This window comes from Copadichromis virginalis, linkage group LG17, assembly GCF_057382275.1.
Source record: "Copadichromis virginalis isolate Kocher_CV1m ecotype Utaka linkage group LG17, C_Virginalis_male_GT1.1, whole genome shotgun sequence".
Lineage (NCBI taxonomy): Eukaryota > Metazoa > Chordata > Actinopteri > Cichliformes > Cichlidae > Copadichromis > Copadichromis virginalis.
In genome coordinates, this window is record NC_140634.1 from 13,709,052 (window position 1) to 13,727,357 (window position 18,306).

General features: G+C 38.8%; 1 protein-coding gene across 1 annotated transcript in view; it reads left to right on the forward strand.

Annotated features, from left to right (window-relative positions):
• The first annotated feature begins 1,236 nt into the window (after nucleotides 1-1,236).
• Nucleotides 1,237-18,306, forward strand: part of LOC146689095 (uncharacterized) — a 38,642-nt gene continuing 21,572 nt past the window's right edge. The window contains exons 1-2 of the mRNA XM_085437557.1: nucleotides 1,237-1,304; nucleotides 2,739-2,938. Of these exons, the coding sequence (XP_085293683.1) occupies nucleotides 1,237-1,304; nucleotides 2,739-2,938 (268 nt within the window). The remainder of the gene's footprint in view (nucleotides 1,305-2,738; nucleotides 2,939-18,306) is intronic.

The window sequence follows — 18,306 nt, forward strand, 5'->3', positions numbered from 1 at the left end:
GAAGGCAGAGCTATAGTCTATGAACAGCATCCGCACATATGTGTTTTTCTGGTCCAAATGCGAGAGGGCAGTGTGGAATGCAATTGCGTTGTCTGTAGATCTGTTTGGCCTGTAGGCAAACGGAGGGGGTCGAGTGAAGCAGGGAGTAAAGGTGTGATGTGAGCTTTAACTATGCGCTCAAAACACTCACACAATGGATGTGAGTGCTACTGGGTGATAGTTATTTAGGCAGCTCACATTAGTTTTCCTTGGGACAGGGATGCTGGTGGCCCTCTTAAAACATTTTGGGACAACAGACTGGAGCAGGGAAAAGTAAATGTGTGTCTGAACTGGTAAATATGACTTGGTGGAAAAATTAAATTGGGGGCTTTATTAAAGTAGAAGACAACAATAAATGTATCAGTTGTTTTACCATTTACCATGACTTATGACTTACCAAAAGGCACTAAACCAACATAATAATGAATATTACTGGTGTAAGATTCTTATTTTATCATATGTTATCCTATCCCTATAATCGAACTGTGTGAATCATTATACTACTGTAAGCCACACCCTACTCCATATTATAGAGAGTATAATTAGTATGTAGTTTTAATTTGCATTATACCTCTGGATTAAGAAATTGTGAAAATCATTAGATTTATTAGATATGTCTATATTATCCTATACTGTTGATTTACTGTGAATGATTTACACTGTTTCATTGCATGTCATACTGCTGAGTTAAGAAGAGAATATTGTGTGCAGAAGGCCTTGTTTTCTGATAGTGGAGGAGACAGACCACATTCCACAGAAGTTCTACCCCCACCTTTCTCTATGTCAGAAAGACAGGGAGCCAAGGTCATAATACAGGCTCACTGAGAGTTAGAGGGTATGTAAGTTTAGGCTTTTTGAGACTAGGTGGGGGTCAACAGAGGCTATAAAAGCTTTGGGTAACGCTCCACCATTTTGAGATTTGCTGTGCCCCTCTGCATGCATGTCTCCCCATCCGGATGGTTTGTGCTCATGTTGAATTGTATGGAATAAAACATTGTTGATTGAACATTTATACACTGAGTATTGTCCTTCCTTCAGCCCAAAGAATAAAAGAATTGGGAGGATTTAACACTGGATATCAGAAAAATTATTTTTAAGATGTCTTAACTAATGCTTTAAATATGATATGTAATGACATCATGACAAACATTTTTCATCTGCAGTGACCGACAGCACCAGCACTTTCCCAGCTTACGGATGTGCATCTACAAACCTGTGTGCAGCTGCCTCAAGCTTGAAATCTCTACCTTTCATGAAGAGCATTGGTACGATAACAACAGGACCAACATGTAATTCACCCTCGACCACTCCAGCACCAACCACAACCACCGCTGCTCCAACCACAACTACAGTGGCAACAACCACAACAACAACAGCTGCTCCAACCACAACAACAGTTGCTCCAACCACAACAACTGCTGCTCCAACCACAAAAACTGCTGCTCCAACCACTACAACTGCAGCTCCAATAACAACCACAGCTGCTCCAACCACAACCACAGCTGCTCCAACCACTACAACTGCTGCTCCAACAACAACAACTGCTGCTCCAACCACAACAACAGCTGCTCCAACCACAACAACTGGCGCTCCAACCACAACAACTGCCGCTCCGACCACAACAACAGTTGCTCCAACCACTACAACTGCTGCTCCAACCACAACAACTGCCGCTCCGACAACAACAACAGCTGCTCCAACCACAACAACTGCCGCTCCGACAACAACAACAGCTGCTCCAACCACAACAACTGCCGCTCCAACCACAACAACAGCTGCTCCAACCACAACAACTGCCGCTCCAACCACAACAACAGCTGCTCCAACCACTACAACTGCAGCTCCAACCACAACAACTGCCGCTCCAACCACAACAACAGCCGCTCCGACCACAACAACAGGCGCTCCAACCACAGCAACTGCCATTCCAACCACAACAACTGCCGCTCCAACCACAACAACAGTTGCTCCAACCACTACAACTGACGCTCCAACCACAACAACAGCTGCTCCAATCACAACAACTGCCGCTCCAACCACAACAACTGCTTCTCCAACAACAACCACAGCTGCTCCAACCACAACAACTGCCGCTCCAACAACAACCACAGCTGCTCCAACCACAACTGCTGCTCCAACCACTACAACTGCGGCAACAACCACAACAACTGACGCTCTAACCACAACAACAGCTGCTCCAACCACAACAACTGCTGCTCCAACCACAACAACAGTTTCTCCAACCACAACAACCACAGCTGCTCCAACCACAACAACAACAGCTGCTCCAACCACAACAACAGCTGCTCCAACCACAACAACTGCGGCACCAACCACAACAACTGCCGCTCCAACCACAACAACAGCTGCTCCAACCACAACAACTGAGGCACCAACCACAACAACTGCCGCTCCAACAACAACAACTGCCGCTCCAACCACAACAACAGCTGCTCCAACCACAACAACCACAGCTGCTCCAACTGCTACAACAGCTGCTCCAACCACAACAACTGCTGCTCCAACAACAACAACTGCTCCAACCACAACAACAGCCGCTCCAACCACAACAACAGCTGCTCCAACCACAACAACTGCTGCTCCAACAACAACAACTGCTCCAACCACAACAACAGCCGCTCCAACCACAACAACTGCTGCTCCAACAACAACAATTGCTGCTCCAACCACAACAACAGCTGCTACAACAACAACAACTGCTGCTCCAACCACAACCACAGCTGCTCCAACCACAACAACCACAGCAGCTCAAACCACAACCATGGCTGCTCCAACAACAACCACAGCTGCTCCAACCACAACAACAGCTGCTCCAACCACAACCACGGCTGCTCCAACAACAACCACAGCTGCTCCAACCACAACAACAGCTGCTCCAACCACAACAACTACCTCTCCAACCACAACAACAGGCGCTCCAACCACAACAAGTGCCGCTCCAACCACAACAACAGTTGCTCCAACAACTACAAGTGCCGCTCCAACCACAACAACAGCCGCTCCAACCACAACAACAGCCGCTCCAACCACAACAACTGCCGCTCCAACCACAACAACTGCGGCAACAACCACAAAAACAGCTCCTCCGACCACAACCACTGCGGCACCAACCACAACTGCTGCTACAACAACAACAACGGTTGCTCCAACCACAACAACTGCTGCTCCAACAACAACAACTGCTCCAACCACAACAACAGCTGCTCCAACCACAACAACTGCGGCACCAACCACAACAACTGCTGCTCCAACCACAACAACAGTTGCTCCAACCACTACAACTGCTGCTCCAACAACAACAACAGCTGCTACAAAAACAACAACTGCGGCACCAACCACTACAACAGCTGCTCCAACCACAACCACAGCTGCTCCAACCACAACAACTGCGGCACAAACCACTACAACTGCCGCTCCAAAAACAACCACAGCTGCTCCAACCACAACTGCTGCTCCAACAACAACAACAACAACAGCGTCTGCAACCACTACAACTGCTGCTCCAATCAGAACAACTGCTGCTCCAACAACAACAATTGCTTCTCCAACCACAACAACAGCTGCTACAACAACAACAACTGCTGCTCCAACCACAACCACAGCTGCTCCAACCACAACAACCACAGCAGCTCCAACCACAACCATGGCTGCTCCAACAACAACCACAGCTGCTCCAACCACAACAAAAGCCGCTCCAACCACAACCACGGCTGCTCCAACAACAACCACAGCTGCTCCAACCACAACAACTACCTCTCCAACCACAACAACAGCTGCTCCAACCACTACAACTGCCGCTCCAACAACAACAACTGCCGCTCCAACCACAACAACAGCTACTCCAACCACAACAACTGTGGCACCAACCACAACAACTGTGGCACCAACAACAACAACTGCTGCTCCAACCACTACAACTTCTGCACAAACCACTACAACTACTACTCCAATCACAACAACAGTTGTTCCAACAACTATAACTGCTGCTCAAACAACAACCGTTCCAACCACAACAACAGCTGCTCCAACCACAACAACTGTGGCACCAACCACGACAACAGCTGCTCCAATCACAACTACAGTGGCAACAACAACAACAACAACAGCTGCTACAACCACAACAACAGCTGCTCCAATCACTACAACTGCTGCTCCAACAACAACAACAACAACAACAACAACAACAACAACAGCTACTTCAACCAAAACAACAACTGCTCCAATTACAACTACCGTGGCAACAACCACGACAACAGCTGCTCCAATTACAACTACAGTGGCAACAACAACAACATCAGCTGCATCTCCAACAACAACAACAACAACAACAGCTACTTCAACCAAAACAACAACTGCTCCAATCACAACTACCGTGGCATCAACCACAACAACAGCTGCTACAACAACAACAACAACTGCTCGAACAACTACAACTGCTGCTACAACAACAACAACAGTTGCTCCAACCACAACAACTGCTGCTACAACAACAATAACTGCAGCTCCACCACCACCAACAGCTGCTCCAACCATGACAACAGCCGCAACAACAACCACTAAAATGCCTTCAACAGCTATAACATCCACGACGACAACAAGTCACGCATCCTCTGTCAGAATTAATGTAATCCCTCTATTAGTGGCACTCTTTGTCTTTACCATCTATTAAATGGTAAATCATGGATGGAAACCATAAAAACACTACAACTGTGAAAGGATGATTTTTTTATGTTACTGTTTACTTCTTCTTTTCCTGTTTAGTTGGGATTTAAGTTCCATTCACTTCAGATGTAAGAAAAAGGGTCTGGGTAAACCTTAGCATGGATAACTATTTAACAAACAATTACCCTTGTGACTTATAAAGTGTAATATCTATTTAATATTTACCCACAAATATATTTATCTATTTATTAAACTCATTATGCAAATGTCTTGAAAAAATGTAATAGTGTGCAATAATAGGAACAGAAATATACATACAGAAATAGACAACCAAACTAGTTACTTGGGATTTTTGTTATATGTGATTCAATGACAGTATTTCTTAAACTAGTAACTGTAATTACACCAAAAAAAAGCCAAAGGATTACAACTATGACCATGATAAAGTTTTCAACAGACAGTATGATGGGATTAGTTTTTTTGCTTTGGAAATATCCCATTGATGGCAAGGGGAATAAAGAAAGCTATGGCAGTATATTTGTTTTGTATAATGTTATGATTGTCACGACTGTCACTATTTTCTTGAATTTTCTCAATCATATTGATGGTAACACATGGCCCCACTTTTAACATTTATAAAATTGCAGAATATATTAACCATATGTTATTTAAGATGAGATACTCTGGTTTCCCCTAAATGTAGACTTTTACTCTCTTCACCCTAATAAAACTATTAATGCAACCAATTGTTTTTCTACATGAATTACCGTACCTATAAGATATTTCAAAGTTTCTTTAATGAAGTGATATATTTCACACTATTCAACAATATTTCATTATTAAGAAAGTTAATGTTTTTTTGCTGGCTTTTCTAACTAACAGTACATTTCCCTCATAGATATACAAATTTTGATAATTGAAAAGGAAGGGGGATGTGTTGAATTATATATTCTTTTTAAACGAATATAATCTCTGTTTCTAGTTATCAGGTTTCAGTTATGTTGTCCTCGGATCTTTAGTGGTTCTAACAGGCACTAACTATTTGTTTCTTTTTATAAAGGGCTTGGAGTGGTTGATAAGATTGGAAATAAGCTTCCTAAATGCTTATCGATCACATAGTAGTACATATCATGTCACAAGAACCAAAATTAATTGTTGTAATGGAAGTAATAACTAATATGAATTTAGGCAGGTTTGCAACCAAACAGAAAAGTCTTTCAACATCCCAGATAAATAAATATGAAATCACCACACTTGGAGAATGTTCATTTAGCTTTTTTTACTTCAGAATTTGAATGGCTTCCCCCTTTTTAAAATTAAGTACATAAAACTTTATGTAATGTTACGATATAAATATATATTTTTAATGCTTATTTTCTGATTATATTGCCTTTTGTACTTTGTAATAGAGGCATAAGAAACAAGTAGGTCAGAGGGTGACAGGTCGATCTGGCAACAGACTTTAGAAAGGGGAAGTAAAGAAAGGGGAAGTTTAGTGCAGAGCTGCACAGGAAACCAGACACAAGCTGCAGAAAATTCAGACCTGAGCATGTGTGTTCTGTCTCCATTTCCAGAAATGTAAAAATAAAGATTTTTTTGAGCTTTACCACTCTGAGTTCAGTCTTTCTCTTTCGCCAAAAGAATTCAAAAGAACGTGATTTAATAGTAATCATTTGATAATTTAAACATTATGGAAACCAAAAAGGAGACTCCGCTGGAGAGAGGTCAGCAGCTGATGGATGGATGGCTTCGACAAAGAAAAGGTCATTAGCAATAGGCCACAAAGGAGGTGGAACTCTTCTGAATCTGGAGAAGGAAAATTCAGTGATGCAAGCTCTGACAAAACATTCATAGAACATACAATTTAATATTAGTTGCTCTTGAAAGGTGTGAAGGACCTAAAACACAGGAAAAAAATACAATCCTGTCTTTGTGTTTGAAAGGCAAGCACAATCATAGCCCCTCTCATTTGCTGTCATGTTATTAACTGTTATTTTTAACTGCAATTTTTGTTTTATGTTATTTTAAACCAGTAGTTTTGTAAATAAATCACATTTTTTAAATAAAGCTTATCATGGTGAAGGGGTTTGTGTGTCCCAGGGATCACAGGGGCTATGTTGGCAGGGGGCTTTTGCCCCCTTGGTAGGGTCTCCCATGGCAAATTGGCCCTGGGTAAGGGACCAGACAAAGAGCGATTCAGAAATCCCCTATGAGAAGACCATTGAGGGGACCGTTCACCCTACCCAGGATATAGTTTCAACACTACTTCCTAGCCAACAGCTTCAGTTTATCTCAGGATGGCTAAAACATACCTTCTTAGATGACACAATATGGGATCAACAGAAAAAGATTATTAGAATATCAACAAATTAAATCCATAGTAAAAAAAAAAGAAATATAAACCTGGTTAAGTTGATTTACAAACACCACCAAGTGTGGTACAATTTCTTGCTCTTATAACCCCCAAATTACTGTCAAAACTATACAGAATGTTTTCTAAAACAGATGAATCAATATCACTTCCTATTACAAAATGGGAAGCGGATTTTTCTTCATATATATATATATATATATATATATATATATATATATATATATATATTAGGGGTGCAACGATATTCGTATATATATTTAACCATTCGATACAGTGCTTTCGGTTCGGTACGCATATGTATCGAACAATACAAAATTTGTAATTTATTTTATCAACTTTCCTTCTGACGATGCTGTCTGTGTTGAGCACTCAGTGAATCTGCGTTCGACTACTCCGCCTAGGCTGCACTGTCGAGCGTATCCACTGAGCGCTTAACACAGACAGCATTGTCAGAAGGAAGAACGCAGGGCAAGCTAGCGAGACAGAAGTTAAGCTCTCCTTGCAACATGGCAAATTGAACCTCCCCCACCCTCATTCAGATCTGGCGTTTGGAATTATTTTGGTTTTTATGTGACGTATGACCCTGAAGGTAAGCGAGTCATGGACTAAAGTAAAACAGTATGTTGGATGTGCCATGCAATGCTCAATTACATGGGTGGGAGCTAGTGTGTTAGCGCAGTTAGCTCGTTAACGTGTTGGCTGTCCAGCCCCATGCACGCCCAAGAGCACCTGGCGATCAGGGGTAGCTCGTTAACGGAGATTTGCCGTGTTGTGGCGTTAAGGTCATTTCAACGAGATTAACCTGAAAGCACTAGTGGGAACACAACGAATATGACTGCACATTTACGCCGACATCATCCTAGTGCAAAGACAAGTGGAAGCAGACAAAAACAACAAGCAGGCATGCTACAAACTTTACCCGAGTCATTTAGACAGCCGTTAGCACATGATTCTCCTTATGGGGACCTGATATGTTTAATATGCTGCTGAGACTATAGCCCAGAAGAAGCGTATAGTATAGCTTTTACTTTGGAAAGAGCCATTTCTCTGTAATAAACTCTGTTTTCCAAAGATGAGTGATTCCTCAATCAGATACAGGGCTCGCAATATCGCTACCCCAACGTCCCGGGGCTAGCGATATTTCCAGTCGGGCTACCAAAATCTATCTCTACCCTGCCCGTCGGGCTATTGTAGGAAGGAAAAATATATGTCAATGCTTTTGCATTCTTTTGCAGCACTGATCTGTGAGTGATGATAATTTGTGCACCAATTCCTCTGACATCGTCTTATCAATCGTTAGCTTACTATGCAAACATGACAAGTGAAATCTCCCGCAGCAAGCTTAAACATGTGAGAGGTTGATCGCGCAGAGAATCGCTGAGCGTTATGTGAGTGCGTGTGTAAAAGCAGCAGGATATATATTTTAGTTCTGCTGAGCCAAATAAGACAGGTCAGGGTGAAGAAGTGACAGCCAAAGAAAAGCTTACCACAAAACGGAAAAGTTATGACAAATCAGACTATAAGGCAAAAAGAAAGTGCAGCTTTATGGTTTCATGGACAAAAGAATTTCTGTGGCTGCAATATGACGAGCTAAATAACCAGGGGTGCACATAAGTGGTCCGCAGGTGCGCATTCGCTGTCAAAATAAAAAACACGCACAAGGGTTAGGGTTAAATTTAAAAACTGTACTTTTGAGTTAAAATATATATTTATAATTTTAATAAATGACAAATAAAAAAGTCAGGAACATTTTTTTTTGTATCGAAAAAATATCGAACCGTGACACCAAAGTATCGAACCGAACCGAACCGTGAATTTTGTGTATCGTTGCACCCCTAATATATATATATATATATATATATATATATATATATATATATATATATATATATATATATATATATATATATAATATATAATATATATATATATATATATATTATATATATATATATATATATATATAAACAAAAATAATGTTGACAATACAAAACAGCTTATTAGGTTCCAAAACGGAGGTGGGATGAGGTTTAGTCCAGTATGAGATTTAGTTTAGTTCCATGGACCTGTGATAGGTCATGTGTCAACAGTCAAACTCAGTCCATAGGTTCACGATTCCTACCGCAATGCAACGGTGGCCGGGTGGCTCGCCATTCCGCGCTGATCAGGGCTGTGATCGCGGAAGAAAAAGAAAACCTGACCTAAACAAGGTCAAAAACATAAATTATCATTCAATATTAAATTTAAACAGCGTTCGACTGCCATGATAAAACAAAATCAATAAATCCATAAATAACAAAGTCAAATAATGCCATATTTTATACAACAATCAATAAACCAATAACCAAACAAATCATAACATATTATAATCATCTTATAATGAATTTCATTCAAAATACTATTATACAAAAACATTCTCATGGGTCCCATCAAAGCTCATAAACATTATCCAAAATTAATCAATTAACACATTTTTTTTCTTTTTTTTGTGTCCCGTTTGGATCTTTAGCCATCAGAATTGTTGTCTTAAGGCCAAGAAAGATTCCAAGCGGATTTATTTTACCAAGTGGATCATCATGGCCTTGCCATATTGGTCCATTTGATTGACCTTTATTATAATTATATATTTATTTTATTTTCGGTTGTTACAAATGGGACAGACATGACTGGGGGATAGGACAGGGAGAAAGAATGAAAGAAAGAGAGGGAGAGAAAGAAAAACAGAGGGGAGAAGAGACGGTGAGAAAGGGGGAAAGAAAGAAAGAAAAACAAACAAAACACCTGGATCACCTGTATGGAGAAAAAAAAAACAGAAGAGAACGCAAAAAAAAAAAAAAGAGCAACATAATAAATACAGCACCATCACAATAAACTAGCTAGCAGTAGATAACAGTAGATACTAAATATTAAACGCTATTGTGCAGCATGCAAGATAGACAGCGCACAATGTGCTTTAAGGCAGCAGCCAAGAAAGGTGTAGTTCGCGTCTGTGTACACAGGTGTGTACACGTGTGTACACACCTGTGTGGATCAGCATGCTTGTATTCCAAAGGTTTCTCCATGTAACGATCTGCTAGGGAGTGTGGGGAGCCATAGCCCCGTCCCCCAGGGCATGAAGCAGGTATGGAGGAGATCCAGGCCACAGACATCCAGAGGCCCCAGAATACAAGGAATTCTGCATTAAGAAATATTATTCACAAAGGGAAAACATTTAAGGCAAGGCAAGGCAAATTTATTTGTATAGCACAATTCAACAACAAGGTGATTCAAAGTGCTTTACAGAGACATTAGAAACAAAAACAAATAAAAAGCATGATTTAAAATTGATTAAAACAAGCAAACAAACAAACTAACTAAACACACACATTTCACACCTGTTCGCGCGATCTGAACCCTTATCGTAAGGGGAGCTACCAGTCCTTCTGTGGACGAGCTACTTTCTATTTTAAATTCCCTGAATTGAAAATACTCTCTAGACCCAGTCTAGACCCAGCTGGGGAGCTACCCAGAGCTCTAAACCCACTTAACAAACAAACAAACAAACAAACAAACAAACAAAACAGTATATCAAATCAAAACAGATAAAATCAGAACAGTAGATAAAATCAGTAGTTAATGTAAGTTTTGAAATTTAAGCTTAACAAACAAACAAAACAGTATATAAAATCAAAGCAGATAAAATCAGAAATAGATAAGATCAGTAGTTAGTGTAAGTTTTGAAATTTAAGCTTAAAAGTGTGGATTTGGTGCTTTATTCAAATGCAGCTGAGAACAGGTGAGTCTTCAACCTGGATTTAAATAAACTGAGTGTTTCAGCTGATCTGAGGCTTTCTGGGAGTTTGTTCCAGATATAAGGAGCATAAAAGCTGAATGCAGCTTCTCCGTGTCTGGTTCTGACTCTGGGAACTGATAAAAGACCGGATCCAGATGACCTTTAAGAAACTTTCCAGGAAATTCACTAATTGGAAAACAAGAGCAGTGTTGGTTCCTGGTGCATTATGACAGGTGTTATGTAACTACATTCTTTATGCTCATTGTAATATAAGTGTGCATAAAGTGATACTGGTATCTCTTCATAGTGTCCTTAACTGGGAAGACAGCTCTTTTCTCAAGTTTGGAGTGAAGGAAAATCAGAACATGCTCTTAGGTTCTACACTCAGATAAGCAAATATATGTAGATGCAAGATTGTTTTTAGAGGGGAGCTACAGGCAAGAGACACAGGAAAAACTTGGAGCCACTCAATCATCTTACCGTAAGGGAGTGCTGCAGCTAACTTTAAAAACCAGAAAATAAATCCCAATATTTTGTATTGGATACATTTTGGATGTAGCAAAGCATTAAGTAACTTCAGTTCAAAGAGTAAAGAGTTTCATGAAAACAGCTATTGAACAACAAGAACAACCAGAATCTAAAATAAAACCATTCTGCATGAAAATCAACACTCTTTGTTGTCCTTTTACAGATGCACAAAACACACACAAAACAGAAGCCAAAATCTAAAAAAAGAAAAAAGCAAAACAAAACATGACGTGCCTAGGTCAGGGGTGTGTGTGCCTGTGACACACACGCAGACCCGATACAAAGAATATCTTATGTTTGATTTCCACCATGCTATTATTAAGATATAAATAGATTATACCTCAACAAGAGAGGGTGCAGCAATGTCATCAGAAAGCAGAACTGTGCTGTGAGAATAACAATTCCCGTGTTTGCTATTATTTAACTTATTACACCAAATACTTTCAAATATTTTAAGCTTTTATTAGAGTCGCAGTATCATCTGTACTTGGTGATGTGTGCAAACTGTCAAAGTAACATGTTATTAGCAAAATGAACAAAGTGCAAAATATACTTTTCAGTTTATGAAAAATAAAACAGAAATGTTTGAGCTAATATATAGTTAACTACAGCAATGGAGTAAAAGTGCAGTTCCTTCAAATAATAATGTGATACTCAAAGAGAAACTGCTGCCACATCTGCTGCTGGAGTAGTTTTACACCTCTGTCCTGGTTTATCAACATCACAGATTAGCAGGAACAACAAAAGTACAAGTGAGCCATGAGTCCAGTGATATTACATCTGCATTATAATTTGCAGATCACAGTGGCTCTATAAAGTCAAAATGCTTGAAACAATGGTGTCGCATCACAACAACAAGAATAGCAGTGCATTTAATCATGAGGGGGGAAAAGCATCATGATAAATTAAGAGCATAATTGAAACTTGATTTCACACTGTCTCTGTAAGTTATAGACATAGGATGTGTGTTTGCATATAAGCTTTGACTGTTTGTAGCTCCAGTGAAAAACTTGCATTGATTATGGGTTTACACTAACTATAGCGGGACAGACAAGCATCCATGGCTAGTGCCATTATAGCCAAAACTTTGTTTGCTGTACTAAGCCTTTAGAAAACAGTAGTGAGGAATAAATACATCTGTATGTTAAACTGTACATAAATGTACATTAAATCTTCAAAAGGTGTTGAGGGATTTCTAAAATAATGCTGTGCAATATTTCATGTAGTGTGATGTAGAAAAGATCTCACCATGACTATTCATTCCTTACTCTACAGGTTTTTACAACTATGAAAAGTAATCATGGACTCATATTAATTTAGTGAATAAAGAAATGCAAAACACGGAAAATAAAAATAAAATTTACATTGCAAAAGAGAAAATGAAGGCTCAGTGACGCATCATAGGAAATCGTACTCATTCATTTATATTTAGAAATTAAAAAGCTGTTGCGTACCCTTTTTGTTTAAATGCACAATTGAACACAGGGTGTGGTAAAGTGCGTTAGCAGAATGATTTGACAAAAGAGGAGATGAATGTCTGAATGTTCATGCTGTAAAAATGTAAACACACCCAATCCTGAGCTCACCTGTTCAGTATATAAAGTGTGGGAGTGCTCCTGAGATTTAGTATCACAGTCCAAGGAAACTAATCTGCAGAACTGACCTGTTCATCACAATGAAGCTGACTGCTCTAATTGTCCTTTGGGCACTCTCCAGCACAGGTAACTGCTCTTTTCCTTATCATTCAGGATTTAATTTAAACATTTAAAGTCTAAATTTAGAAGAAAAATAAAACCTTAAAGTTTATTTTATATAGATATTAAATGTCCTTTTCCAAGAACATCCAAACAGTTTACAAGATTAGGTAACTACATGAGCATCACACCACAAACATAACTAAGTTTTCTCTCAAAGTATTATCAGGAAACCAAATATCTGTCAGCATATATGTAGAGAAAACCGATCAATGAGTGTGATACACCCAATTAAAAAGCAAACAAGCAAACAAAAAAAAACCAAACCAAAAAAACCCAAGAGGCTCTGAGAAAGATATGCCATACATTTTGTTTTAGTTTATAAATTCTGTTTCTGAATCTGTTTGGCAAACTGATGTGGAAATCTTTTACTTTCGCCAAATCATTTCACTGAGTGGATAAGTTCTACTTCATGCTGAGCAAAACTGGGAAGTGGACATTTCTGTGAAAATGCTTCCTAGAAAGTAGGTAGTGGTTATTTTCCAATTCAAGCTACACTTATACTTTTCCAGCCAAAGGTTAATTATAATTTCTTTAGAATGATCATTATTTTAACTTCTAATTAGAGTTGATTGGGATAAAGTGATCGATAGAGGAAATTCTACTTCAGTCGTTAAACAAAGTGGAGGAAAGGCGTTACACTCAGTAACTATCCAGCAGATAAATAAAAGAAAATAAGATTTAATGTATAGACTATGGAGCAGTTATCCTGCACAGGTCAAATTATTATGGTGAAGTATTCACAGGGTGATCTGCTAGCAGTGTGGTGTAATTTAGATGCAAAGACCCAGCAAGTTCACTTCAGTAATATACAGTGTTCTGCCAGGAGGAGCCCAAACTAACATCTCAAAGAAATGAGCAGACCAGGTAGGGTCGCTGAGGGAGCGAGTAATAACCTATTAACAAAAAAAGGTTTCAATTCAATTTGATTCAATTTTTTTTATAAATGATTCCCCTACCCAACCTTGAATATTTGTCAGGTAAATGTCAGGTTAGGAAAAGGAGGTACTTCTAAATGCACTCTGTGTGTTAAAACAAAAATGCCAAGGAGGAAAGACATAAGCCATATTATGTCTTACTGTTTCTGTCCATAAATCTGGCAAGGATTAAACCAAGTTCTATCATTCTGCATTAAGAAATATTATTCACAAAGTGAAAACATTTAAGACACTTTCCAGGAAATTCACTAATTGGAAAACAAGAGCAGTGTTGGTTCCTGGTGCATTATGACAGGTGTTATGTAACTACATTCTTTATGCTCATTGTAATATAAGTGTGCATAATGTGATACTAGTATCTCTTCATAGTGTCCTTAACTGGGAAGACAGCTCTTTTCTCAAGTTTGGAGTGAAGGAAAATCAGAACGTGTTCTTAGGTTCTACACTCAGATAAGCAAATATATGTAGATGCAAGATTGCTTTTAGAGGGGAGCTACAGGCAAGAGACACAGGAAAAAACTTGGAGCCACTCAATCATCTTACCGTAGGGGAGCTTTTCCCAAAATGAAGAGTGCTGCAGCTCACTTTAAAAACCAGAAAATAAATCCCAATACATTGTATTGGATACATCTTGGATATAGCAAAGCATTAAGTAGCTTCAGTTCAGAAGAAAAAACAAAACAAAACATAACGTTTTGCTGCAGCAGTATAAAGCATCTGTCTGAATAATTTCACTGAACAGATCGGTCACCTGGTTTATCAACATCACAGATTAGCAGGAACAACAAAAGTACAAGTGAGCCATGAGTCTAGTGATATTACATCTGCATTATAATTTGCAGATCACAGTGGCTCTATAAAGGCAAAATGTTTGAAACAATGGTGTCGCATCACAACAACAAGAATAGCAACTGTTTGTGATTGGGAAAACAGGTTTAACCCAGAGATAACTGGCAGTTAAAGTCCACCTTAAGATTTCATATTGCGGTAGATTCTTTTCTCACACTAGGTGGTGCTACACATGCCATAAAAATTATAACATTTTAAATATAGTTTCACAAACTGTTAAATGTTGGAAGGTTTTTAGAGCAGGCCTCCATGGTGTAAATTACCCTTAATAGATTAACCTTAAATTAACTTTAATGTAGTGTTTCATGTCGACTTTATTAAAAATATTTATACACACACACATGTTAAAGAGATTAACTGCATTTTATCAATCTGTGTAACAGTGTAAAGAAATCAAAGAGATAACGATTCTTTAATTATGCCAGTATACTGGGGTATTTTAAAACCTTTCATTTTTCATTATAACTTCAATCCTTTTATTGTTTCTCTCCTGATTGCAGCTGGAGCCCTTGAGTGTCAAACCTGCACAGATCAGACGTGTTCAAGCACAGCACTACTTCCATGTTCTTCAGAGACCATGTGTGTTACAGCTACTATTTTAGGTAATCTTCTCTTCATATTATGAAATTTCCCCTTGTGGGACTAAAGGTATATCAAATCAAATATTATGTAATAAACTTCAGTAAATTTCAATGACTTTGAAATTATGTGTACTTTCCATCAACATTAATAAAATACACTTTGAATTTGCAGCTACTTCATCTGGAAATACGGCAACACAAATCTACAAGGCATGTGCATCTTCCTCCCTGTGTCCAGTTACGAGCTCTCAGATATTTTCAATTAACATGGGTGTTCAAAGTGCTCTTGCATCTGCCACGTGCTGCAACACAGATAACTGCAACTCACAAACTCTGGCTGGTAAGTACAAATCTATAAGTGTTTTATTAAAGACGCAATAAGAAACAATATTCTGATATTTGCTGAAATGTTCTCAGTTCTGAAATGAAATGATGCTCTTTTCTTTTACAGCTCCTGCTCCTCAGTCAAGTAATGGCCGACTATGTAACATTTGTTCCACCCCTCTGTGCGACACTCCAATACAGTGTCAGGGAGTGGAGGACCAATGCTTTCAATCAATGAGTGAGTCTTCATCATATATACTTTAACAAAGATCATCTTTAAATTGGCTTTTATACCTAAAATAAATTCAAAACATATTCTTTTTTTTAAAAATTAGTCAGTGGCAACATTATGAAGCATTTCATCAGTATGTGTAAGACATTTTATTTTGTACCTTAAATCTTTGAAGATGAAGGTCAGGATTTGATAATTAGTTCATGAAATTATATATATGTATTAGTTAACAAGTATTCCCCGCACGAAAATAGAACACCCAGTGTAGGTACACTATTCACTAAAAGGGAATCACAGTGGCTTCTGAAATTGTAACTACATGTTTTCATAAACGTGAAAGTCACTATAAAAATTGACTGAAAATCAGGCTCTGTTCTTCTCGCTGATTAAAAAATGTTTACCAGTGGCATTAGAAATGTTAAACAAACAACTACACCCTTTAGTGGTGTTCTCGGGTCACTGCAGTGAGATTTTGAGTTTCAGCAAACAGAACACAAACAGATTTTAGATTACTCTTTATGTGAAAGATATTGAAGATAGGTACAAAGCATTTCCCTAACCATTTGCAAACCAATAATGATGGTCAATGCCCACAACTCTACAGTTGATCTACAGTGTAGCGTCATGATTTTCTTTTGACTAAAAAATAATAAGAAGCTCTAAATAAAATGTAACAGAATATATTTAATAATAATTGCTGTGACAGGAGTGTTAGTGCATAAAAAAGGAAACCATTTTAATTATAATACTCTGAGTGCATGTTTGGATTGTCACAGGCTACTACACAGGCATGTTTGTCTTCTTATACATTTTTTGGTTAGAATTCACATGTCAACATGAAAGATTCTGAACATCAAATTAACCTCATGCATTATAAGTGTTGCGCACAACAGTTAGAGAGCACAAAAAAGGCTAACTGTAAAACTGCTGTCTGAGTTTCAAGTTTTATTGTCATGTACATATAAACAGTGTAGCCACATTTACCTGTAGTGAAATTCTTTGGCTCGTGCTCCTCAGCTTTATATGAACATATATAAGTCTGCAGTTATATTTTAAAAGAAAATAACCACAACAACAGCAATAATAATAATAATGATAATAATAAAGATAACAAATAACAAAAAACTAAAGTATTAATATTAACAGAATTTGAGACAGTTGTTCAGAATTTACAGTTTCGTATTTAGAGTTGTGCAAAAAGTATGCAGTGAGGATATAAAGTGGCAGTGTGTAAAGTCTAGTAATTGTAGGGAGTGTGTAATGGTCAGATATCAGAATCTTTATTGTCATTGTCACAGGTACAATAAAATTACAAATGGTTCCCAATCAATGCATCAACCCTAACAATATCAAAATATAAATAAAACAATAAAATTCAATAATAAAATAAATAGAATTCTTAAAGTACTAATAAGAAGTATCAACAAACATTCACATACATTCCCACATACATGCTTCAGTCAGCGCACAGATTAATACAAGAGTGGCGTGATGGACAGTTTTTTGTAGCAGTATTCAGACGTGTTATTGCAGTTGGATAAAAGCTGTTTGAGCCTATTAGTCCTTACACTGATTGCTCTGTACCGTCTGCCTGAGGGCAACAGTTCAAACAGGGAGTGGCCAGGATGTGAGGTAACTTTTATGATGTTTTGGGCTTTTTTAAGACAGCGGGTGTAAATCTTCCAGTGTGGGGAGAGGGCAGCCAGTGATCTTTTGGGCAGTGTTAATGATCCCTTGGAGTGCTTTCCTCTGAGCCACTGTGCAGCTAGTGTACCAGATGCATATGCAATAGGTTAGAACACTCTCAATGGTGGCTCTGTAGAAGGACACCAGCAATCTCTGTATGATGTTATTCCTCCTGAGAATTCTCTGGAAGTACAGTCTCTGTTGGGCCTTTCTCAGCAGCTCGGAGGTGTTCGCACTCCAGGAAAGGTTCTCCTCTATGTTGACTCCCAGGAAGCGGAAGCTTGCCACCCTTTCTACACAGTCCCTATTAATGAATAGTGGTTGGGTCTCTGCCTTTTTCCTTCTGAAGTCTATTATGAGTTCTTTGGTTTTTGAAGTGTTGAGGAGGAGGTTATTGGCCTTACAACATGACGACAGCTGGTTGGTCACACCAACATGGTGTGACCAACTCAGATCCTTGCAAATGTAGATGCCTAGGAATCTGAAGAAGCTGACTCTTTCCACCTCTGCTCCTTCGATGTGAATGGGCGTGTGCCTTCTTCTCTG